The sequence below is a fragment of the Histoplasma capsulatum genome (genome assembly GCF_000150115.1).
Source record: "Histoplasma capsulatum G186AR genomic scaffold supercont2.7, whole genome shotgun sequence".
In the NCBI taxonomy this organism is placed as follows: Eukaryota; Fungi; Ascomycota; class Eurotiomycetes; order Onygenales; family Ajellomycetaceae; genus Histoplasma; species Histoplasma capsulatum.
Genome location: NW_025544807.1, coordinates 307,796 through 331,779, shown reverse-complemented (window position 1 = coordinate 331,779; position 23,984 = coordinate 307,796). Strand labels below are relative to the sequence as shown.

The following is a 23,984-nucleotide window of genomic DNA, read 5'->3' as shown; positions in this document are numbered from 1 at the left end:
ATTCGCGGCGAGAACAAGTTCCAAGTGGTTAATTAAGTTTGCAGTGCCAATTGGTCGTTGATGTCATGATGTACTGACTTGCTGGGGAGGGGGTTTTGATTGGATGTGATAGCGTTTGCAATTGGATGGGATCAGAAAGCGGGCGAAGGGTAAGGAAGGCCCTGTGAGGTTGAGAACAAAGAGATCCGGGGAGCTGGAGAGGTGCGGGAAGCAGCTGGAGGGGTTCAAAGGGCGGGAGAGGTCAATAATGGGGGTTCAGAGAAATCTCTCTTTCTCTCTCTCCCCCTTTGTTTTCTTGGTGTTGTTTCCATCGCTCTGGCCGATGCCATGGTGCTTACTGTACCTATTGATAGATAGTAAACTTACTAGTCCCTATTGACATCGGACTTGGTGGATTGACACCAGCCAATTCCCAGCCAATTCCCAGCCAGTGACTGGTATAGTGAATACAGTAGCTATTGCCATTGCCATCACAATCTCTGTCCCATCTCAAAAATCCAAAGCCCATGAATACTACTGCCCACTCCTTTTTGCGCGGATCAACTCCCAGTGCTAGTAGCTTTTTCACAGATGGGGATCTGGCTGTAACACCATGGCGTATTTGACGATACGAGTAAGATGAATACCCGTAATTTACGCGGCAGCTGCAGCGGATGCCCACACACTGGCCGTGTACCCGCGGCTGTCCGTACGGGGAAATACGCCCCGTCGCAGGGCAGCCCGCAGCCGCCGCCTGGCCAGAGTCACCAAACCCTCTCTCTCTCTCTCCACAGTGTCCAGTGTCCAGTGTCCAGCGTCCAGCGTCCAGCGTCCTGCGTCAGGGGATTTGCTTCCGCCCGCACGCACCACAACCACAACCAACAACCACAACCAAGTGTCCTGGTCCACACAACCACCACACACCAACCATGAAGGCGCCGCCCTCGCCATCCACCACCATCGCCCGTCGTCTTCGCCTTCAGCTCCATCACCACCACCACCATCACCACCACCACCATCATCCTCTCCTCCTCCTCCACCCTCACCATCCTCTGTATCCTCACTCCTGACTTGCCACCAATCATCGTCTTCTATAGCCTTCTGCTTCCTGCGAATCCACTAGCCTTCGTCCCTTGGTTTCGTGCTTGGTGTCAGGACAGAACGGCCAGATCCAAAAACACCCGCTTCTTTTTTCCTCTCGCCAGCTTCAGGTACAGTGTCTTCTCCCATCCTCTCATCCCTACTTTTTTTTCCATTCCCGAATGTCTCTACCTTCAATTTACCTCTATACCAACCCACGAGAAAACTTTTTTTCTATATACCTCTCACTTATGGTTTTGGCTGACAACGCCCTATCCAACAGCCCGGCTCACACGGATTCTCGGGGGCAACCAATCCATTTTCTTTTTTTCTCGTTCTTGTCCTAAACTTCATGGCGATCTCCATTCCTTAATCCCAAGTTTCTCCTTTTTCTTGCCAGCACAAGACAGAATTTAATTACCTCAACTGCCGGCCCATACCCAACTCCGCGGCCCATCTGTCTCTTTTGGTCCCTCTCTCCCAACGCGTGCTTCCGCTCCAAGAAGAGGCTGAGCTGCTCGTGATGGCAGGAGGGCCGCCCTACACCGTTCACTCTCCCACCCAGCAGCCTCGCTTCGCAAGCTACTCGCCCACTTCGAGAGACAGATCTTCCTACCCCAACAATGACCCGTACCAGGCACCTCCTCATACTCCCCCAGCGTACCCCCCTTCCTCCATGGCCCGGAGCCCGCGCTTCGGCCATGCCCCTTCTCCGATGATGAATCCCACTCTTCCCCCTTTGAACGGATCAGCATCCCATCCTGACACTTCCCCATCATACCACGCCCATTCGACATCGGCGACCCCTCAGTTCTCCACACATCGTCCGTATGGTAGCTCAAATATGTCCTCGTCTGTCCATTCCCCGCCTCCAAACCTCTACGGCCAGCAGGTCCCCTCCCACAATCACCCGCACGGTGGGACCGAATCGATCACGCGATCGCCAAAGCGTGACCACGAGACTATGCATGATACTAGACCGAATAGCATGGGCTATTCGTCTCAGTCGTCCTTGATGCGCGATTCGAGACCTGCTTCCACGAAGGAATCAGTACGTGGATAATCCTCTTTGTTTGAATTGCCTTTATTATCACTATATATATATATATATCGATATACATATTACTTTACCAGTATTATTATGAGCTGACTTACTCGTTTTCGTGTAGAAACCAACTAGAACAGACCCGATGTCATTTGCAAGCATCCTTTCAGCTCCGACTGAGGAACGCCCTCCGCGGAAAACTACCTCCCCACCCCGGGTCAACAAAGTGAATGAACCTTTGACAATTGCCCCAGCGCCCAAAGTTGAAAAACCCAAGCAGTCCAGCTCGGAAAGGCGCCGCCAACTCGTTCACTTGGAACCTTCTTACAGCGACATTTCACCCCGCCCATCTACCAACGGCGTATCCACAACAAAATCCGCTGCCCCTACAACAAATTCAAGGTCAAGGAAGCCCGTATCTGACCGCGAGAACGATAGGATTGTTAAAGCGATGGACCACATTGATTCCATGGACAAGCGTGAGCTCGAAGCTCCAGGATTTGAAATTGAGTGGGCGCGTTACATCCGCAAGGGAAAGAAACGAGCTCGTGAGGTGGAGGCCATCGAAGCACGGAAACGGAGGGTATGTTATGAACCTTTTTTTTCTTTAAATAAAAAAAATCGAAACGAACCAAAATAATAATAAAAAAAAAATTAAACTGGGAGCTCGTCTCGTGGTCTCTCTGTCAAGCTAACAACACTTTTCTTTATAGCGACGCCAAATTGAATTCTTGAGCTCCCTGGCCAAAGTTTTCGAGAAACAACTACTAAATGGGACTGAACGGTTTAACAATCAGCATGAGGCTGCCGTTCAAATCGAAGTCCAACAGAAGGAGCTCCAGGATGAAAAGGAACGGAAGAAGGACATGCAAAGAAAACGGCGTCGTGAGAACACCGTCCGTCTTGAGACCCAGAAAATGGATGAGGCTCGCCAGAAAGCCATTAAAGCAGAAGATGCCGTGGAGAAAGAACGCCTGATGCGCGAGGTTGAAAAGTCTCGCAAGAAGATCAAGAGTACGAAACGTGCCTTGGAGCGAGGAAATGAGCCTGAGGAAATCAGTGAAGTAACCCCGATGGCTCCGAACCTCGAAGGCGGCACTACCAGCACTTTCCATGTCGCTTCGAAATCTCCCCCGCCAAAGAGAAAGTCTGGCAAGTCTGGCTCCGCCTTGCGACCGAAGAAATCCAAGGAGAAGAAACAGGCCGAAAAAGATGCTGCGGAAGCTGCCTATGCTGCCATGGAGAAGGATGACGAGCTTGTTCCTCTTGCTCCCAAGGAGGATTCGAAGAAGGAAGCGTTGAAGAAAGAGGCCAAAGGTGCCCTCTCCAAGGAAACGACCCCTTCTCCTACCACTACGCCATTCGAATCCAAGGCCTACAACATGCTATACGAGGCTATCTGGAGAGAGATTTCTCGAAAAGATGTACCCAAAGTCTATCGTATCAAGGCAGCTTCATTGAGCACTCGCCAGGAGAACCTCCGTAAGACCGCCCAGCTGGCCAGCAAACAGGCTCGTAAATGGCAAGAACGTACCAACAAGAGTATGAAGGATACTCAAGCTCGAGCGAAGAGAACTATGCGCGAGATGATGTCATTCTGGAAACGGAATGAGCGTGAGGAACGCGATTTGCGTCGTATGGCTGAGAGACAGGAGCTGGAACTGGCCAAGAAGGCAGAAGCTGATCGCGAGGCTAACCGCCAGAAACGAAAACTGAACTTCTTGATTTCCCAGACAGAGCTGTATTCCCATTTCATAGGCCGAAAGATAAAAACAAGTCAAGCGGAACAGACAGATGACACCGCTGGCGTCGATACTGCTGCGGATATGGCCAGCCCGAAACTTGATATACCCCCTCCTGAGAACGACATGAAAGTGGCGCCAAAGGTCACCAGTTTCGAAGACCTCGACTTCGATGCAGAAGATGAAACGGCATTGCGGCAAGCGGCAATGGCTAATGCCCAAAACGCCGTACAACAAGCTCAAGACCGGGCGCGGGCATTCAACAACGACGATAACAAAATGGCTGCCTTCGATGAAGGGGAGATGAATTTCCAGAATCCTACAAGTCTTGGTGATGTTGAAGTTTCCCAGCCGAAGATGCTTACTGCCCAATTGAAGGAATATCAGTTAAAGGGTTTGAACTGGCTTGTCAATCTCTACGAGCAAGGCATCAACGGCATTCTTGCAGATGAGATGGGTCTAGGTAAAACTGTGCAATCCATCTCCGTCATGGCTTATCTCGCCGAAGTGCATAATATCTGGGGCCCGTTCCTCGTTATTGCGCCCGCCTCGACCCTTCACAACTGGCAACAAGAGATTTCGCGATTCGTTCCTAACATCAAAGTCCTACCGTATTGGGGCTCAGCCAAGGATCGAAAAGTTCTACGAAAATTTTGGGATCGCAAGCATATTACATACACGAAGGAGTCTGAGTTCCATGTTTTGGTAACATCCTACCAGTTGGTTGTGCTGGATGCGCAATATTTCCAAAAGGTGAAATGGCAATATATGATTCTCGATGAAGCCCAGGCTATTAAATCCTCGCAGAGTTCCCGCTGGAAAAATCTTCTTGGTTTCCACTGCCGCAACCGACTTCTGCTCACTGGAACTCCTATACAGAATAACATGCAGGAACTGTGGGCTTTGCTCCATTTCATTATGCCTACCCTTTTTGATTCCCATGACGAGTTTAGCGAGTGGTTTTCCAAGGACATCGAAAGCCATGCCCAGAGTAATACGAAATTAAACGAGGATCAACTGAAGAGGCTGCACATGATCCTGAAGCCGTTTATGCTCCGTCGTATCAAGAAGCATGTCCAGAAGGAGCTTGGTGATAAGGTGGAAAAAGATGTTTTCTGTGACCTTACTTACCGCCAGCGCGCTTATTACACCAACCTTCGAAATCGAGTCAGCATCATGGATCTTATTGAGAAGGCGGCTATTGGAGATGATTCGGATAGTACAACACTGATGAACTTGGTTATGCAATTCCGAAAAGTTTGTAATCACCCTGATCTGTTTGAGCGGGCCGAGACCGCTTCCCCGTTCGCTGCTGCATATTTCGCGGAAACGGCATCTTTCCTGCGGGAAGGCCCTCTTATCGACGTTGCATATTCAACACGAAATATTATTGAATACGATCTACCACGCCTCATTTGTAGCTCACATGGACGTCTCGATGTTCCTGGCCCAGGAAATGAAAGGGCTGGATTCAACGGCAAATATCTGTCTCACATGATGAATATCTGGACACCGGAGAACATCAGAGAAAGTGTGAAACGGGACCAGGCATTCTCGTGGCTGCGGTTTGCTGACACCTCCGTTGGAGAGGCTTTCGAACTGTCCCGCAAGGGAGTGTTTGAGCGCGCAATAAAGCGTCGCGGATATTCACAGCGTCTGTCCCGGCTTATGGTCGTCTACGATGATAAAGAGAACGACCTCTCCGCAGCAGTCCCTTCTCATAGCCTGTTTAACATCGTGGAGCGGAGTGATCGCCGGGCCTTGGCGGAAATCACTCGGGAAGGACGCATGAATGAGTTGCTGAATATTTCCAGCAGAACGTTCCAAAATGCAGGGTTGGGATTGATCGAGCCGTGCGCTAAGCCTGGGGCGTTAGCGCCTCCGATCACCGTCTCGTGTTCTAACCAGTTCGTCAACTTTGAAATCAGAGACACTTTGTTCAACCCATCCGTCCAGCACGCACTTTTTGGAACCACCACGCGGGCCATGGATGCAGAGATTCTGGAGAAGAAGCTGGATCCAGCTGAATTCAGTTTCATGCCAATGCTTCCCCAGCCCCTATCAGAAAAGGGCCGGTATACCAATATCTCCGTACCATCGATGAGACGATTCGTCACAGACTCAGGCAAGCTAGCTAAGCTGGACGAGCTCCTCCGAGAACTTAAGAACGGGGGCCACCGCGTCCTTCTCTACTTCCAAATGACCCGCATGATAGACCTCATGGAAGAATACCTCACCTACCGCAACTACAAATACTGCCGACTTGACGGCAGCACCAAACTCGAAGACCGCCGTGACACAGTCCTGGACTTCCAACAGCGGCCCGAGATCTTCGTTTTCCTCCTCTCCACTCGCGCAGGTGGCCTGGGCATCAACCTTACAGCCGCCGATACTGTCATCTTCTATGACTCCGATTGGAACCCCACCATCGACTCGCAGGCCATGGACCGTGCTCACCGCCTTGGCCAAACCAAACAAGTCACCGTCTACCGCCTCATCACCCGCGGGACCATCGAGGAGCGAATCCGCAAGCGCGCGCTGCAAAAGGAAGAAGTGCAGCGAGTGGTTATATCCGGCGGCTCGGGCGCTGGTGTTGACTTCAACACGCGCAGCCGCGAGAACCGCACGAAGGATATTGCCATGTGGCTTGCTGATGATAACCAGGCAGAAATGCTTGAGCAGCTGGAGAAGGAGGCCATGGATAAAGCTGAGGAAATGGGGGCGACAGGGAAGAAAGGAGGTGGGCGGAAAGGTGCTGCTTCTTCGGCTGGTGGAAAGAGGAAGAGGGATGTCACGTTGGATGATATGTATCATGAAGGTATGTTACTCTTGCCATCTCTTGCAACATGTATATTATATATCGCCCGGTCTACAAAAAAAGGCTTGGGGGGAGGAAAAAAAATGCTTTGCTTTGACTGCCGACCCGGCTGGCTGACCCGTGTTGTCTTTGTGCTACGTACAGGAGAGGGACACTTCGAAGACGTCAGCGCGAAGCCATCTGGCGCTGCGACACCTGTCTCGGCGGGGGATAATCATCATAAACCCACTGCAGGCTCTAAATCTCGACGAGGCGGCCGTGGTGGCGGTGGAGGCGCGAGCCGGTCGAAGAAGGCGAAGACGACCAAGGAGCGATTGCGGTTGATTGATGGGGATGATTGACTGGACTGATTGGTTTCTTTGAATTTTTTTGATGTTCGATTGTCAATTTTTATTTATTTATTTTTATTTTTATTTTTATTATTTTTTTTCCTTCAAAAAAACAAAAGCCGTGGTGGTGGTTCTTGTGAGAAATACGAAGAAAAGGCAGGGGAAGTAATTCTTTCTTTTTTATGTTTTTTTTTTTAATTTTTTTAAAAAAAACCCCTTTTCTTGTGTCCTTTTGGGAGTTTGCTTCTGGGTTTCTGTCTGTTTCAATTGTTTATTTTATGTTTCCTTCGTATAAAGATGAGGGGACGGGGTGGGGAAAAATGAGGAAAATCAACCCGAGGAGAAAGGGGTCTGCTGCTATGTAATTTTTTTTTCCTTGCTTTTCTTCCTTTCTTTTTCTTCTCTGTCTATCTCTTAAACGGCTGCGCAACCCCGTCCCCAATTGTTGTGTATGTGTGTTTGGAGAGACAGTGTGTACTACTACTTACTACTGCTGCTGCTGCTACTACTACTACTACTACTACTGCTACTGCTTTGATGGAATTTTGTTTTTTATCTGTTATTTATATTTCTTTCACTCATGGTTTTTTTTGTATTCTGATGATTTATTTATTTATTAATTATTGTTGATTATTGATTATTTCTTAAATCTTTTTTTTTTGTTGAACTTTTCCTATGTTCAGATAGCTACATAAGAGAAATGAATAATATCTGGAAGTTGAGAAATTAAGTGGCTGATTGATTGATATGATTGATAACTAGTTACAAACCTCCAATCCCATGCAGAACTGAGTATGTGAGATGAGCAATTCATTCTTGATAAAAACCCATCAAAATTTTTCTAATCTTAATTATTCTTTTTGAGTCATCTTTCTTTGACTCAGTTCAGTAGATAGTCGTGAAAGCTCTCGTTACCCTACAATCAATCACCTACCGCTCCATAGATACAGTACATGTACTGAGACATACTGTCGGAGATAATATCTCGTAATATCTCATATAATATAACTATCAGAGATCTTATAGTTATCACATCTCGTTTTGAGCAACTCACTGCCTCTCTCGTATAATCGAGCATTCTCTTCCTCAACTATAAATACTGCCTTTTTTATCATGTAATCAATTATCTGTTGGAGGGATTGGATTGGGTGATTCGTCGTCCCCTCTCTACCACCACGGCGTTGGTGGTGATTGAGCTCTTTTGCCCCCAGTGGCCTAACATTATCAATACTCTATCGATATTCAGTATTTGGGTCAATATTCGGACATTTATCCAGTTTCCGACACATACTATCACTTATACTGTACAAAGCCCCTCCGAGGAACACACAACCAATCTCTCTGATCCCTGGAAGAGAGAGAATGGATCTATTTAGCTACGTATTGGATGTATGAACATTCTCACGCTCCTTTGCTTGCTTACCAGTGAAGCGAGAGGGGTGGATGGATAATCAGCCCGGTCCCTCCTCCTGATGGATGATTCATTAGTTACGCTTGTAGAGCGGTTCTGCTGAAATGGACAAGCTTGGGCCTGCTTGGCGTTAACTTAAGGGTTTTGTTCGCTCTCATCATCCGTCTAACGTTAGTAGTTAACAGGTATGGGATGGGATGAATAACATAACCAAGGAGCATATGCTATATATATATGTCACCCAAGGAATTTCGGATGTTGCCGGGGAATCAAGAAAAAAAGACCATGGGGAACCCCTGCTGCGCGCTGCTATACGCTGTAATTGTTTGTCGTGGGGAACCGAACCGGGCGGTTGAAACCTTATAGTTAACCGTCGAGATTTGTTTTTGGTTCTATTTTTATATTCTAAAAGAAGTTCATAACGGGTTTAATGCGGACATTGCTCTTTCGATCATTGAGCAAAGTTAAGTTTGGTTGGGGATATGTAAGTAGTCATAGGACTGTGAATAGGAGGACTTGGGACAGTTTACCATGTCACAGAGCTTCTCGGCATACCGGTTTAACTATGTGGGGTAAGTAAATAAGTACCTGGCAGCTGGCTGGTCGGTCAGTAGTAGTTGTAGTTGTAGTTGTGTGGGCGATTTTGATCGAGTGGCTAAATTCTTAATCCATTCAGGCTGCTTTCTGTATTGCTATCTTCAATTGTAATACTATATCTTGCTGTGATCATCTGAAGATAGTATATATATGTTAGTAAGCCAGGCATCGGCGAGCCCTTAAACGTGCCACAATATTGGTGCTTCCGAGAACAGGCTGTCAACCATTCCATTCCACTGGAGCAGCTCTCCCGCCATAAAAGCTCACAAGGCCGCCGCGCTCCCGGGGATTGCTAAACCGCGGAGGGCGGCTTGAAGCCAAGAAACTTAAAAGAAACAAGGCCTCATGCGATGATAATCATGTTATCACTTCACTCCATGTAAGAGTTAATTTTTGATCCTTTTTGGACCCCGACCACTTTAATCCCGTTGGAAGCAAGTTCTATTTTTAATGATGACAATTGCGTTTACATGGGCTACGTCCTTCTATTTGAAAGCCCGCCCAAAAACAGAGGTCAGACAGATTCGTAGGTATTTCTCATTGAATTGTAGTAGCTACGCAGCCTTGAGTTATCCCTGTCAGGGCACGTTAAGTAAAGCTGACCAGATGCGCAGTGCGTAGTAGGCGGTGAGGAGCAGCATAGGAATCAGCAATCCATTCTCAATATATGTAAGTTTCCGAAATTTTCGTTCAATCTTCGTACGATTTTTGATTGGTTTCAAGAAATAAGCCTTTCGCTTTAATTTTGGTTATTAGTGTTGCTATTCCTTTGTTGGGATGGATGGGGCTTACAGCTGAACGGTGTTCAAAACGCTGAACGGAGTTCAAATTTTCGGCCGGAAAACTGTCCGTCTTCATTCAGCCATCCTTCTCTTTTCCGCTGTGTACTTCTTAACGGTTTCCGCACTGTGTATGTTTTCAAACCCTACCAGTATCGAGTGAGGGGCAAGAAGGCGAAAAGACCGGGCTCCGTTCAACTTTAGACCACCGAAATAGCTTCGGAGTACAGGAACCCAAGGGTAGATAAACCCTGAAAAACCCCTTGAAGAGAGCTGTTTTAGAGAGACCAGGATAGTGGTAATCCTGCATCTCTTCTGTGTTTTATTCCTCCGATAGTAGTTGACTCAAGACTTATATACAGTCCTCCCCCGCCCAATTTTTATAGAAGGACCGCCATTGCCAAGCACGCCGCAGCTGCTTAGTCAGTGCAAGGATCCATTCCCCCAGGCCAATCAGAAGCGTCTTATTCATCCGCCGCAGCCAATCTGCATTTTGTTCAGCACAGGACATTTCCAATTCAGAACATCCACCACCCAACCTGAAGAGAAGGAAGGGCGGAATCAGTTACCCGTAGACGCACTCAAAGCACTGTCGAATTCCGGCGTAGCATTTCCGCGTCAACCATAGCAAACTTGCTTACCACTCTGAATCCCGGAGACAAGGACCACAAGGATTTCAACCACCACAGCGATCATGGAGGCGTTGCTCAACCAGTCCCGCTCGCTCTGCCCCTTTCTGCATAAGACTTCCCCCACGGCCCTCCGTGCCCTCTGTACCCCAGCTATGGCCAATGCCAGTCCTGGAGGAGGTGCCATCTCCAATCTGCAGGTCGTCGCGCGCAGATGCCCTGTCATGAGCAAGGCCCTTGCTGTCCAGAGCGCTCGCATTGCCTCCACCAGGGCATTCAGCACCTTTGCCAGTGGTGTCGCCGGCGTCACTAAAGACGCAAAGGCATTGCGTGTCGTTGCTGGAAAGAAGAGGTTCCATACTTCTACGAGCAAGAACGCTAAGATTGATCCAGATGTTGTCAGGAAATACGAGAATGGTGAGTTTGCTTTGCGGTCATTTAGGTTTCTTTTCTTGCTGCTACGTGGATTTTACTTTGTTTTGGTCCTTTTTCTTTTATATTTGCTCAGGCTACTGATACGTTTGGAAACTTAGTTCACCCGGCACTTTCTAAGGTTCACGGCGGGAAGCCTGCTTTGGCACATGAAATGGCAGCTTTCCCGGGTCCTAAGCCGCAGGCTCCTGCGTCAGAGAAATTTGATTATGAGGACTTCTACAACAGCGAGCTGGAAAAGAAACACAAGGATAAATCCTACCGATATTTCAACAATATCAATCGTCTTGCCAGCAATTTCCCTCGTGCGCACATGTCCACTCCAGAGGAACAGGTGACCGTCTGGTGCGCCAATGACTACCTCGGCATGGGACGGAATCCCAAGGTTCTTCGAACTATGCATGAAACGCTTGATAACTATGGTGCTGGCGCTGGGGGCACACGTAACATCTCAGGCCACAATCAACATGCTGTTAGGTTGGAGGAGACTCTTGCCAAATTGCATGGCAAAGAGAGTGCTTTGGTGTTCAGTTCTTGCTATGTCGCCAACGATGCCACTCTGGCCACTCTAGGAAGTAAGCTTCCAGATTGTGTGATATTGTCCGACAGTTTGAATCATGCGTCGATGATTCAGGGAATACGCCACTCCGGCGCGAGGAAGATGGTCTTCAAGCACAATGATTTAGAAGACCTGGAACAGAAACTTGCGTCTTTGCCGCTTTCTATCCCCAAGATAATCGCCTTCGAGTCGGTTTACAGTATGTGTGGATCCATTGCTCCGATCAAAGAAATTTGTGACCTGGCAGATAAATATGGCGCGATCACTTTCCTCGATGAAGTTCATGCTGTCGGCATGTATGGACCCCACGGGGCCGGTGTTGCGGAGCATCTTGATTTTGAAACCTACGCCTCATTGGATACGGGCAACCCCAAGAGTACCGCGGGAACGATCATGGACCGAATTGACATTATAACGGGCACACTCGGGAAAGCGTACGGCTGCGTTGGTGGTTACATCGCGGGGTCCGCCTCCTTCGTCGACACCATCCGATCCCTTGCCCCAGGGTTCATATTCACAACGTCCCTCCCACCTGCAACCATGGCCGGCGCCACCACCTCCATTAAATACCAGGTTTCGTATGGCCGCGACCGCACCCTCCAACAACTGCACACCCGCGCCGTCAAAGCTGAATTGAACGCGAAGGACATCCCCGTCATCCCAAATCCATCACACATCGTCCCAATCCTCGTTGGAGATGCCGAGGTAGCAAAGCAAGCGTCCGACATGCTTCTCAAAGACTATGGAGTCTATGTTCAGGCCATCAACTACCCCACCGTCCCTAGAGGCGAGGAGCGGCTGCGCGTCACCCCGACACCAGGCCATGTTAAACCCTACCGCGACCATCTGGTCCAAGCTTTGCAGGGAGTCTGGGAACGCCTTGGCATCCGCAAGACGAGCGATTGGAAAGCGGCCGGTGGTTTTTTGGGCGTTGGGGTTGACGACGATGCGAAGAATCGCCCGCTCTGGAACGATGCCCAGCTTGGGCTGCGTGAGGGAGAGGACCTCGAGAACGCACTGGAGCGCGAGTTGGAGGCTGAGGCACTGCACAAACAGCAGATGATGCTGGATCTGCAGCAAGATGATTTGATGGCGCATGCTCACTTGAACGAACCAGCTCATGCCGCTCCTATCGGTGTCGCTGCGTAAGTCAAGCGCGGATTCAAAAGCCGGCCGGTTCTTCTCCTGCGCCCACAACGTGGGCCTCCCTTCGCTAGTGGTTTTCGTCTTAGTTTTTGCAGTCCTGACTTGTGGAGAGGACTTCTCCCGGTCTATCATTCGTTCCTTCAATGTAATGCTTGCCCGCCTCAATGACACTTGGTTTTGTGACTTCTATGGTTCGAACGAATGTCGAGGATAAATATATATATATATATAAACGCTCATTTATTTTGGTGGATTATCCAGCTTTTGTGTATCTTTTCTGGCCCTCTTAGCTATTTCCGCTTTACACTAACTCCCCTTTTTGGTTTTCGGAGGGGATCTTACGTATTTATTCACGGGTAATTTATATGATTCCCTCCAGCTTGCTGTGGTGATATTTTGTCCAGTGTTTGCTTGGATGGGTTAAACTTAATTCTACCCGCCTCTTTTGTGCTTTGATGCACACTATATCTGTTGATTTTTTATTTTTTATTTATTTTTTAATTTTTTGGGTTATATAAATAAATATATAGCTTGTCAGCACGTAACAGGTTGGATCACTTCCCGATGGAATTAGCCTTTTCGATTCAGTTTAAAAAAACACGTTTTAAACTCGCCCACGACTATGAGGTTCTCATCGGTGGATGGGATTATATTTAGATGCGGGTTTTCCATAATATTTTGAGAAACAAGCAGGATGAAGCTATGTGGGTGTTGAGGCCCGAGTCAGAGATGGTAAGGACATACATCTGTCTCTCTCTCTCTATATATATATTTCCCCCCACATCCAATATCAGTAGAACAATAGTAGAATAAAACCAAAAGGCAGGCAAGCAGGCACTATGCAATTTTCGCCCTTCCCACCACCGACCTTGCTCGTATATTCAAACTAAAACTGAAACAAGGAGTTGAGAAACAATTGCAGTTCTGTCCAAAAACCCCTTAGAAAATCCCCGCCCACCCACACCGCCTCTTATTAGTATTATTACTATTACCTCCTCCCTCCCCTACTAACTTTCGGAAACTCCACCGGAACCCGCAACTTCGCAATCCGCCTTGCCCCTGCTTCAACCTTGCTCCTAACCCCCCACTTCGCAAACTCGCTCTCCCTAGGCTTTTCCACCTTGCACCCCAGCTCCCTGAAGTACTGCTGGATGGTATGGAACTCGAGACCCAGGTCATCACGCAGGTCCGCAGGGTCCGTTGCAAGCTCGTTGTGCGAAAAACCCGCCTCGGGCGGGATATGCAGGGACAGCGCACAGATGGTGGTGTGCAGGAAGGTGACGTCTGTTTTGGAGAGGAAGTAGCGCTGCGGGACGAATTTGCGGCGGAGGGCATCGAGGAAGGAGTCTGGGAGGAGAGTGGATGGGTTGCTCGTCGATGTCATTGCCGTTGCCGTGGCCGTTGTCGCTGTCCTCCCGGGCTGTGTGGAGGAGGAAGAGGAGAGGATGCGCCGCAGGTCCTCGCGGGGCGGCAGCTTCTTGCTCCCCGCCGCCATTGCTGACGATGCTCCTCCACCGCGACTGGGTTTTAGAGACCGCGACAGCTGGATGAGAACCATGATATAGCGTAGCAATTGCAGCTGCGTCGCATCGCCCGACCGCACGACGTGGTCGACCCTGTGCGCCACGAAGCGAGAGCTTGAAAGCACCGGTTCCCCCGCAGCAATGGACGTCTGCCACTCCTTGACGGGCATGGTGCGCAGGGTCGACAGGCCGTTGGGAACCAGGGTTTCGATCGCGTAGACCTGCGACGGGTGCGTGGCGGATAGGTTTGGTTGGGGGAGCGGCTTTGCAGCTTGGATTTCGGCCTGGGCAGTCTTCTGTGGGGAGCCGCCGGAAGCGGTTGGGTGGTCCTTAGGGATTGAGGAAAGAAGGGCATTCTCTGCGGCGCTGGGCCCGAGGCCGGCTGGGGTGTTGGAGAGGAGGGCGTTCTCTGCGACGGATTGGATGGCTTTGCGGGATTGTTTGGTGCCGAAAGCTTCAGTGAGGGCGGTGCGTTTTGCCCAGTTGCATTGCTGACCGGTGATTTCCAAGTTAGCGATAGGTGGATATCTTCTTCTTCTTCTACTTCCTCTTCTTTTTTTTCGTTGAGGGGATACAGCAATGTGTATAAGGGGGAAATATACCATAGCAAGATCCCCATCGCTTTCCTCATCGTTAGTAGGCTTCCTGGGCGCACGTCTCACACAACTGCGCACCGTCATCTTCCTCGCCTCCATGAGCTCCAGGGTGCGGGCGTCCGGGTCATAGACGGCCACGTAGTGATTCCAGAGCGTATCCAGCTCATTCTCACCCTCTTTGCCGATGAAGTCTATCCTTGGATGCGCGGATGACTGCAGGAGGAATTCGGAAGTGGAGAGGGTTGTGTTTGCGGCTGCATTTTGCTTTGAAGCGGAGGATCGATTTTGATGGCGCGGTTTTGAATATGCGGTTAGGGGGATAGAGTTTGGAAGGTTGATACCCGGCGTAGATGCTAGATATGCATCGATTAGGCAGAGGAAAGTGTTATGTTAGCTCTAGTTTTTCATTTTGCTAGTTTTCTATTTTCTTGTCTTCATGTATGGAAATGAAGGTGTAAGGACTCTCGGGAACCCTCGCAAAACAGGAGAAAATGAATATATATGTATATCTAACCTATGATAGGAACCAGCCCATTCGTATTTTGCACAAATTGAACCTTGACCGCTGGCGCAACAGGCGCAACAGGCGCAAGAGCGGGTTTCTTGCTGGGTCGATCGGGCTTTTCAGAAGTTCGTTTTCTCTTCTTCTCCGCTGTGAGGTCGACTCCCATCGTTGTTTGGTGGGTTAGTCGGCTTAGTGGTTTTTTTCGTAAATTTCCTAGAGGCAATATTCAAAATGGGGTATTTGAATGGGACTTGGAATTGGGTTTCTTGAGGAATGTAGAATGTTCGGGGTGGTTTGATGTCTGTGGCAGAGAAAAAGAATAGAAAAAAAATTCCGCCGCTAACTTGATCGTGCAAACTACCTAGGGCTGGGAGACTATTCAACATAGCCAACAAAGCAGTCGGTCATTTGAATTTTCACCGGCAATTCTATCCAAATTCTGCGGAATCCGAATGGAAGAGTCACAGGAGAGTACAGGCATTACTATGGGGGACAAACTGAATTCATTTATTTAGGCCATATTCCGTCAAATTCCACAACCGGATTTTCCACCTTGAAGATGATGTAATGATTATGGATGGGGGGATTGATTTAAGGCGCCAAAAAGCAATTACAATGGAAGAGGTAACGAGAAGAAGGAAAAGTAATAGGCTTGTATTTTCAAGTAAGCCCCAACAGCTCCGTAATTCCTATATGGATGCAATCTTGCCCTCTTTCCTGTTTCCCCTTCCAACTGCTCTCTATTTGCAGGGACCAAGTGCAAGGGAAATATAAAGAGAGCATAAAAACAAAAAACATTCAGGAACGGGGAAGAATTGACCAGCGCTCTGCCATCCACACAAAAACCAGACTCTCGATCAAGACGTGAAAAAAAGGTAGCATATGAAGTTTCTTCCTTAACACATTTTCTTCCCTTTCCCAACCATTCATTTCCCGCGGCCGAACATTTAAGAAAAATAAAAAGAGGCGTTCAAAGAAAACAATAAACTCATGACGCAAATTCCTTTCCCCCGTCGTAACTTTTCGTTAACTTAATGAAGAAACAAAAGGCAGTGCTCAGAACGGTTGGCATGCTGAAAAAATAAGAGGGATCTGAGCTTGAGACGGAAACAAAGGGTAAGGGAACGGGGGTTCATCGAGTTCGTCTTTTTGCGGTCGTTACGTTGAGTTCAAGTTTTGCTTTTCTTGTCTTCGTTTTCTTTTTTTTCATGGCGAGTGTACAATCGGTGCGGTTTCACTCTCAGCTCGAGAGGATCGTGTTTTCATGCATGAATAGAGAGAAACTGAGACGGAGTGGTTGGGTTGTTTACTTGCTGTAATGGGCGTAGTTTCCAAGTCAGCATACATGTTTTCCTTCGAGGAAAGCAAGTTGTTCCAGAATACAAGCACGAACCTTCTAGCCCGGACCTTTCTGCGCTTACGCTTCAGCCGTCGAACGCGCTTCTTTCTCCACTTGGCTCTCATCTTCGCAGAGTTTTAACTGTTGTGGTTGTTGGTGTGGTTAGTAATTGCATACTTGATATATGTTGCTATGCTCCGCGTCAATGGATGCAAGGTGCATGTAAGGACTGAGGAATCTATCCTCAAGTATAGAGTATATATATGCGTCTACGCCTCTATAGCGGACGGGCAGCGGGAGGGAATGGGAACTTACACTTCTTTGACGATGAGGGGGACAGTTGCTGGGAGGAAGGAGAGAAGTTGGACCTCAGGACGAGGAGATTTGCTTTGTAGTGTGCGCGGCTGACTCAGCGGCCTTGACGCTAAGGGCTGAGTGGCTGCCCAAGCGAGGAGGGCAAGTGGTTACGTAAGTTGAATATGGGCATACGCAGGATGGTCTGATAGGGAACTGTCTTTATGCAGAAAAATATGACTATCGCAGTACGAGGTATAATAATGCAATTGAATGATATATTTATAAAGAGCTTAGTAGGTAAATAAAGTATCATGGGATTGAACGATGGTCTACGCACTCGAGACGCGATAAATGCAGAAGGATCAAAACAATAACAAACACAAGAGACAAGAATCAAACGCCAAAGAACCCTGGGCAAAAAGAGAATATAGGCAAAAGGCGTCCGCACAATCCATCAATCAAGCGGCTGCAGCAACAGTAGCAGCGGCAGAGTCGGCTGCGATAGGCCCAGTCTGGACGCCAATGGTAGTCTGTACTCCAACCCGTTCTTTGCCCAAAAGATCAGCAAGCAGAGAGCTGGGGCGACTGTCTCGTTGAGGTTGGAACATAGCTTGGGTGGTTTTGTATTTTTGCACGCTCTCCAGGTAGATATCAAAAAGATACGAAGAATCGAGCGGGCCACCCTTTGCCTCCGGATGGAATTGGGTACTGAAAATAGGTCGGGTCTTGTGGATAAGGCCTGTAAAGCAAGAAATTAATAAATAAAACATAGACAATTCGTTGGAATAGAAATAATATATTGACAAACCTTCGTTGCTAGAGTCGTTCAGGTTGATGAAGTAAGGCTTCCAGTCGCTTGGAAGCGTAGAAGCATCCACGGCATATCCGTGATTCTGACTGGTAATATGGCAGCGACCTGTCGTCAAATCCAGAGCTGGGATATTGTGCGCGCGGTTGCCATACTTCAGCTTGATGGTCCGAGCGCCAGACGCCAGGGCAAGGAGCTGATGGCCAAGGCAGATCCCCATTATTGGTACCTGGGACGTCTCCATCAGCTTGCGGAGGTTGAAGACGGTATCGTGGCAGTGGGTTGGGTCACCAGGTCCGTTGGAGATGAACACTCCGTCGAAGTGGTGAGCGACTTTGTGGATGGGATAGTCGTAAGGGAAGACAGTGATGCTAGCACCCCGGTTGACGAGACTTCGCAGGATATTCTCCTTCACGCCGCAGTCGATAACAGCAACATGTGCAGTGCTGTTGCCAGGGCTGACATGGAAGGGAGCCTTGGTGCTGACTTTTTGCACCAAGTTGATTTGTTCCGGGTCAACAAAGGCCTCGTCCTGATCAGCGTCGTATTCCTCGCCAATTGTGATTCGGGCTAGGGAAGAACCCTGCTCTCGAAGATAAGTGACAATTTCGCGAGTGTCAACTCCAGAAATGGCGGGGACACCTTCCCTAGCGCACCATTCACCGAGGCTCTCAACAGCCGTCCAGTGGCTGTAGCGCTCGGCAACATCAGCAACGACAACACCAACAGCCTGGAGACTCGGGGATTCGAAATATTTAAGAAGGCCATTTTCATCTCGTTCAGCGGATGGCACACCGTAGTTACCAATCAAGGGTTGGGTGAAGACCAAAATCTGGCCACGATAAGAAGGGTCACTCAAGGACTCCGGGTATCCCACGAGAGAAGTGGTGAAGACAGCTTCGCCAGAGATGTTTGACTTGGCGCCAAATGACTTCCCGTGGAATACCGGACCATCTCTGATTGTGAAAGTCGCCCTGTCATGAGAGGATGGGCTGATTTTGGTAGAAGGGTTGGCGGTCTGGGACAAATCGGTTCGATTGACGGTAGCCAAAAACCGCGCGTTAAAAGCCGGCCCCTTCAAAGCAGCGGTAAGATGAGTCCCCACTGGGGCTGATTTGATAACTCGTGCAAACATTATTGTTGATTTTTCTATATTTTGTAACCCGCTGGCTCGTTTTATGACTCAATTTACCGAAGCTTTCCAGAGATGATCTTCAATGAGGATTGAGTTAGTACAGTTGTGCCAATGGGCTAACACGGTAGGTTTTAGCATATTGAGCGTACCAGATATGTAGTCCTAGATCAGAGAAAAGTCAGCCAGGGATCGAAGTCAGGGACCGCAGCCATAAGGAAACGTGCTGACGGGGAAAGCGATTCTCCCAATTCTAAATGAATGCCTACATACCTGAGAAGTGAAGATGGAAGGAATTACACGCATAAGCGCTGCTGTGCCCGTCAAGCACTAAAATATACTATGTGTGAAAGGTAATGGGATGCTTAGAAGAGTAGGGAAGGCATTGATAGAACTGGCTGTGTGTGTGGTGAGAAGTGGTTTGTGAAGAAAACAAAGAATATGGGAGGGGAAGAGCAAAAGGGAAAAAGTTTTCTGACTCAAAGCGGTGAGAGACCAAAGCGTGGGCCAATCAGAGCGCGGCGAAAGGCCTGTATTGTCATTTCCGTACCGCCATTCCTCGTATTGACGTACCATCTGGTAATCCCAGTAATATTACCAATCGAATTCCTCGTTATCGATCTGATAACAGACTTCCCTAGGTATCCATGCATGGATATTCCGGGATCTCCTGACTACTCTGCACACTTCAAACTTGATACGTCAATCTCAGGGGAAGATTCATTGAACCTTCTCTACCATCTTCCGGCGCTTCTGAGATACATCGGAGGAGCACCGGATGTAATCCTGCCACAGGACTTTTCCCAGGAAAGCAGTCCTCTCCTGGCAACTTGCGAAATACATCTTACCAGACCCCGCATCCGGATGGAGCATGCGCCATCATTATACCCAGATAGCACGCGATGCCATGCCTGATCACTTATGGGCAACAAAATGGAACAGTATGCTTCTTCGTTACATCTCGCAATTACAGCTCTTTTCCTTCTTCACCGATATAAGCAATCCTTAGTCGTTTAGATGGCTTGCTAAAACATATCCAGATCGAAGGGCCAAGTTGTCTTTCCCAGGATTTGCTCGAATATGCAGCATTTTATGTTCTAACTTGGGAAAGTCTTCTTCTAAATTGATGTCGTCGACATATGTATCGGTATCAGCTAATATACCCCATGAATTTTCGAATTTCACCTATGACAGAGAGGCATGTTGCTATCTGCTAGCAATTGTAATATGGTACAATCCTCGATACATTAACTGCTCAAATTTCGCCATCGGGATCTATTCCGCCCCCTTGCAAAAACGTAGCTGGTAGAAAGGACTAGATATACCCGTGAACCAACACCAAACCCCCCCCTTCCAACCGGCACCATATTTTTCCTCTCAATTCTAATGGCATAAATCGGAGACCATACATAAGCTATAATGCCATGGTCATTTTTCGCATTGCACTAAAATATAGATCTAAACCGCGTTATTTATTTTTTTTCCCTTTTACATACCACATGGGCCTTTGTTCCATCCAAGGCTTGCAGTCTTTCTCTTTGCAGCCAATGTGACAATCTCGAATAGCAACCATGTGGCTGCTTACTTCCTTCATTTAACATACAAATATTTGTCGGGGAATTCCTCAGGGGATGTTGGGCGACGACGGTGAGGAAGGGAGCCATTATGGTTTGTTAAGGGGTATGTGGCGGTTGGTTGGTTGAGTAGGAAGCTCGAGGAGGTATGTAGACAGGTAGATTTGAGCATGAGCTCGGGTTGGCTTCTCTGCTTCTTTCTCCTGAATATGGAAAGGGATTCTTTGTCTAGTATTATATATTATATGGAACCTGTTGAATGTGCCTAGCTTTACTTTACTTTCTCATTGGTTGGTCGCTTTAGATTACTGCGCAACTCCCAATTGGATTTTGCAAGCATTGAGGTATCGGCAATTGTTGTTTATATCCACGGTACAAAGAAAAGGACCCTGAAAGCACGATGATACAATGCTTAATATTTTCCCCCAAGGCTTAGTTCTGCCTGAATACATTCTGTAGCCTAACTACTTTTAAAGGATGAATGATACTAGTATCCAATGCACAAAGATTAAAATTGGGCCGGCTCCAAGCAGTCAAAACATGAAATTTCATGGATATCTATTTGTGGGGAAAAGAAAAACGTTAGACCAATGAGCAAGAATAAAAACGGGATCAATGTCTTATTCAACAATTGCGCGGCTGCTCTTCAATGCTCCATCAGACGGGAATTGCAATTTACGGATATATTCCCTTTGCTGTCCAGTGACAGGGTTTCCTGGACATGCAAGCAATCGGGGGAACTAGTGAGCGGAAAGCAGCGAAACGCGTTTAGTCTTCAAGGAGTGATGGCGGATTTTTTCTGGTTTTCATTGACGAGCCACTTTCGCCGATGAGCAAATAGGAGAGTGGAGAGCCAAAAAATAGTCAAGTATTTCATCAAGTCTAGTGTTTGTAGAACTTTGTCAATGCTTCAGGAACGAGGCCGATTTAAAGTTCCGGCCTAGCCCAAGTGGGGCTGCTAAGTAAGAATGCCAAGCGCCAGCCACCTAGCTTATTTTGACATCCACCGTCGTTCGTCAACATTGACTTGTGCCTGGCGTGAATGACTGTGGTGTATATCTTTTGTATATCTTTTGAGAAGCCCTCTGCCGTGAAGGGGCTCATTCTTCATGACTCAGTAATATGAGATCGAGAGACGCTACTGGCCTTTTGAATTTTCTTTATTTGATTTCTCTCCAGCTGTTTCTTTCGTTTTGTTGCCTTGTTATGCAGGACACATGCCACCTAGATCTTGATTTGCTTATATCAAGTCTTGATAGAATCCAAGCAGTCACTGCCATCAAGTGTGGTAGTTTTATATCTTTCACTTGCTCCGATCTTGTCCCTCCACTTCATAGTTTTTTCTCGAGTGAAGTACGCGACAATGAATGTTTTATAAATTCAAAACCGGCGAGTGATCTGAGGTTTTGTTTCGTATAATATTGGGGCTAGATCCCTCTATCAATCGATTTATCGATGATAGTATATTCATCGTGGAATATTTCCAAATTTCTCAATGAAATCAGATGAGAATGGTTTTCTCTGCGTCTAGATATTATCCCATTCGCCCGTTCTCAGAGCGCCAAACAGTTGACTTTAGATATCGATTATTCGATCCACAGCTTCTGATAAGCAAATACCTGGTGGCGCTACTTGAAACCTATCTTGAATCCTACCTTAATGCATGTTTGCACGGATTTTCAAAGACAAACAACGCACATCTCATTCTCTTGCTCCACGACGTTTCCGGGGATACCGTCACCTGTACCGTCCATTCACTCCAGCCCTTACGTCCCCCTCCCCTCCCCTCTCCGATGTGAATAACACATCTACCGAGGCCCAATGAACTTCATCGAAGAGAATCTCGCTTAAGGCTAGCGTCTTCAGCGCCCCAGGCAAGGGATATAAAAACCCCTATCCGCCCCCGGGCCCCCCTTTTTTCTTCTTCTCCTTTTCTTTCTTTTTCCCCCTGTGGACAGACTGCCTTCTGGCAACCTGGCTTTAGTTGCGCTAGCTACCTACTATGTAGGTAGCTAACGCAACAACCACTTTCTTAGCTTTCTGGTCTTCCTTTTCTTCATCTTCTAAGTAAGTACTTGTGACAAGTACTTACATGTTTTCTGTGTGTTTCCCATTTCACCCCATCCCCTCTTCTTGTTTATTCGCCTTGCTTCCTCGCAAGGCAAATATCACATCATAAACCAGCTACCTGGTTTATGGTGCACATCACTTTCTTTCTTTTTGGTTTTCCCCTCTGGGGTTTTTCCACGTAGGGCTTCGGCACTACGAAAAAAGGATGCTCTCTCTTTTCTCCTCTCTCTTTTCCTTCTCTCTTTTCCTCTCTCTTTCTTTTCTCTCTCCCTTTTTTTTTTTTTTTTTTTTTTTTTTTTTTTTTCATCATTCTCCTTTACTTGTTGAAGGGAATGGAGAAGAAAAGAGTCGATGGTATCGTGCGCGCTTATATATGGCTAGTTAACTATGCAAATCATTCCAATATTTTGCTTGGCGCGTTCAACCCCTGTTTTGTGCGATTTGAATACGTTTTACCAATAAACTTAACACCATAGGACCCTTTCACCGTGGAACACTTTGTTTTGCCTTTCCCGATTCTGATAAGCCCACCCCATCCCTTAATTGCTTAATTATACAACAAAAGAAAGCGTGAGAAGTGAGAGTGGAAGAGAGGTTCTAAAAACACAACCCCTATTATTCGCAGGCGAGGGCTTCGTGTAAAGCGTTCTCTAATACATATAACAAATCAAAAGTAAAGGGCCAATAGGACGGCGGCGGCCAATGAAATGGGCCCCTGGTTGCCAATAGAGCTTTTTTTGAAGTCATGAACAGAGTGAAAATAGAACGCATTTTGTTTTTTTTCCACTTCTTGTCAGTTGTTTTGATGTTATCCTATTACCCTTCGTTACCTGCGACTAGCTATACATTTATGGATTAGACAAAAACACGCTAGGAAGTCAACTATCACTGCTGTTCTCTTTAGAGGAGCCCAAATATACTTCTCCAATGTTGCTGAGGTTGGATGGCAAGCAGATCAAACAGCATCTTTATAATCTAAAAAACAATTACGTCGTGCTTTCCAAGGTATCGTCAAGAATTACTTCACTTTTCTCCACAGACTCTTTCCGCACCCATTTTTTTTTTATTGCTTGCATCGTTGTATCATCTCCACTGCAGCCATATGGGACGTAATTTTGGGCTCAGAGTTGGCTGCAAACTTGATCCCCGGAAGAGAACCACCACTCTCACAGCTCATATAATGGTAGGGGAGATATCCTTCGTCCCCCAAAGACATGGACTACTCCTTAAATCCTTATCAAAGAATTGGATATGTCAAAGCAATCTTAGATTTACAACCCACATCTCATATGGTATGACCTCTGGAGATAATATTGAGTCAGTGAACGCAATAAAGAGTGAATGGCATGTCTGATGTATAATTCAACTAGGGGGATGGCTTTCGGGCTTGTACAGGCCAGTACGAGCCATTGTTCCACTTCATGACTTATGCAGCTTCATCGACGTCGGCGATATCGGAATTTATGCTGGCATTAACCTACCCGATGCTGACCTGGCTTGCGGTTGCAACGACGACCTCTGCTCCTTGAAGGAACGAAGTGGCGAGTGAACTGGCTTGACGGGGAATAGCTGTTTCGCTCCGTGTCATCGAGAA

The 23,984-nt window shown here is 47.6% G+C and overlaps 6 protein-coding genes across 6 annotated transcripts; 3 read left to right on the top strand and 3 right to left on the bottom strand.

Annotated features, from left to right (window-relative positions):
• Nucleotides 1-633: 633 nt before the first annotated feature.
• HCBG_05402 (uncharacterized protein) lies at nt 634-1,209 on the bottom strand (the record flags this gene model as incomplete). The annotated part of the gene is made up of 2 exons (XM_045432451.1): nt 634-1,031; nt 1,161-1,209. 2 exons carry the CDS (start codon nt 1,207-1,209, stop codon nt 634-636), a joined length of 447 nt encoding a protein of 148 aa, XP_045286567.1.
• Nucleotides 1,210-1,582: 373 nt separating this feature from the next.
• Nucleotides 1,583-7,005, top strand: HCBG_05401 (DNA ATP-dependent helicase; the record flags this gene model as incomplete). Its single annotated transcript, XM_045432450.1, has 4 exons — nt 1,583-2,110; nt 2,229-2,687; nt 2,818-6,664; nt 6,809-7,005. The coding sequence occupies 4 exons, from the start codon at nt 1,583-1,585 to the stop codon at nt 7,003-7,005; spliced, it is 5,031 nt and encodes a 1,676-aa protein (XP_045286566.1).
• Nucleotides 7,006-10,474: 3,469 nt separating this feature from the next.
• HCBG_05400 (5-aminolevulinic acid synthase HemA) lies at nt 10,475-12,549 on the top strand (the record flags this gene model as incomplete). The annotated part of the gene is made up of 2 exons (XM_045432449.1): nt 10,475-10,826; nt 10,943-12,549. 2 exons carry the CDS (start codon nt 10,475-10,477, stop codon nt 12,547-12,549), a joined length of 1,959 nt encoding a protein of 652 aa, XP_045286565.1.
• Nucleotides 12,550-13,534: 985 nt separating this feature from the next.
• Nucleotides 13,535-15,336, bottom strand: HCBG_05399 (uncharacterized protein; the record flags this gene model as incomplete). The annotated part of the gene is made up of 3 exons (XM_045432448.1): nt 13,535-14,560; nt 14,672-15,018; nt 15,180-15,336. The coding sequence occupies 3 exons, from the start codon at nt 15,334-15,336 to the stop codon at nt 13,535-13,537; spliced, it is 1,530 nt and encodes a 509-aa protein (XP_045286564.1).
• A 1,765-nt stretch (nt 15,337-17,101) lies between these two features.
• Nucleotides 17,102-19,146, bottom strand: HCBG_05398 (carbamoyl-phosphate synthase subunit arginine-specific small; the record flags this gene model as incomplete). The annotated part of the gene is made up of 4 exons (XM_045432447.1): nt 17,102-17,545; nt 17,615-18,826; nt 18,899-18,911; nt 19,020-19,146. The coding sequence occupies 2 exons, from the start codon at nt 18,747-18,749 to the stop codon at nt 17,265-17,267; spliced, it is 1,416 nt and encodes a 471-aa protein (XP_045286563.1).
• A 41-nt stretch (nt 19,147-19,187) lies between these two features.
• On the top strand, nt 19,188-19,661 carry HCBG_05397 (uncharacterized protein; the record flags this gene model as incomplete). The annotated part of the gene is made up of 1 exon (XM_045432446.1): nt 19,188-19,661. One exon carries the CDS (start codon nt 19,188-19,190, stop codon nt 19,659-19,661), a length of 474 nt encoding a protein of 157 aa, XP_045286562.1.
• Nucleotides 19,662-23,984: the final 4,323 nt, after the last annotated feature.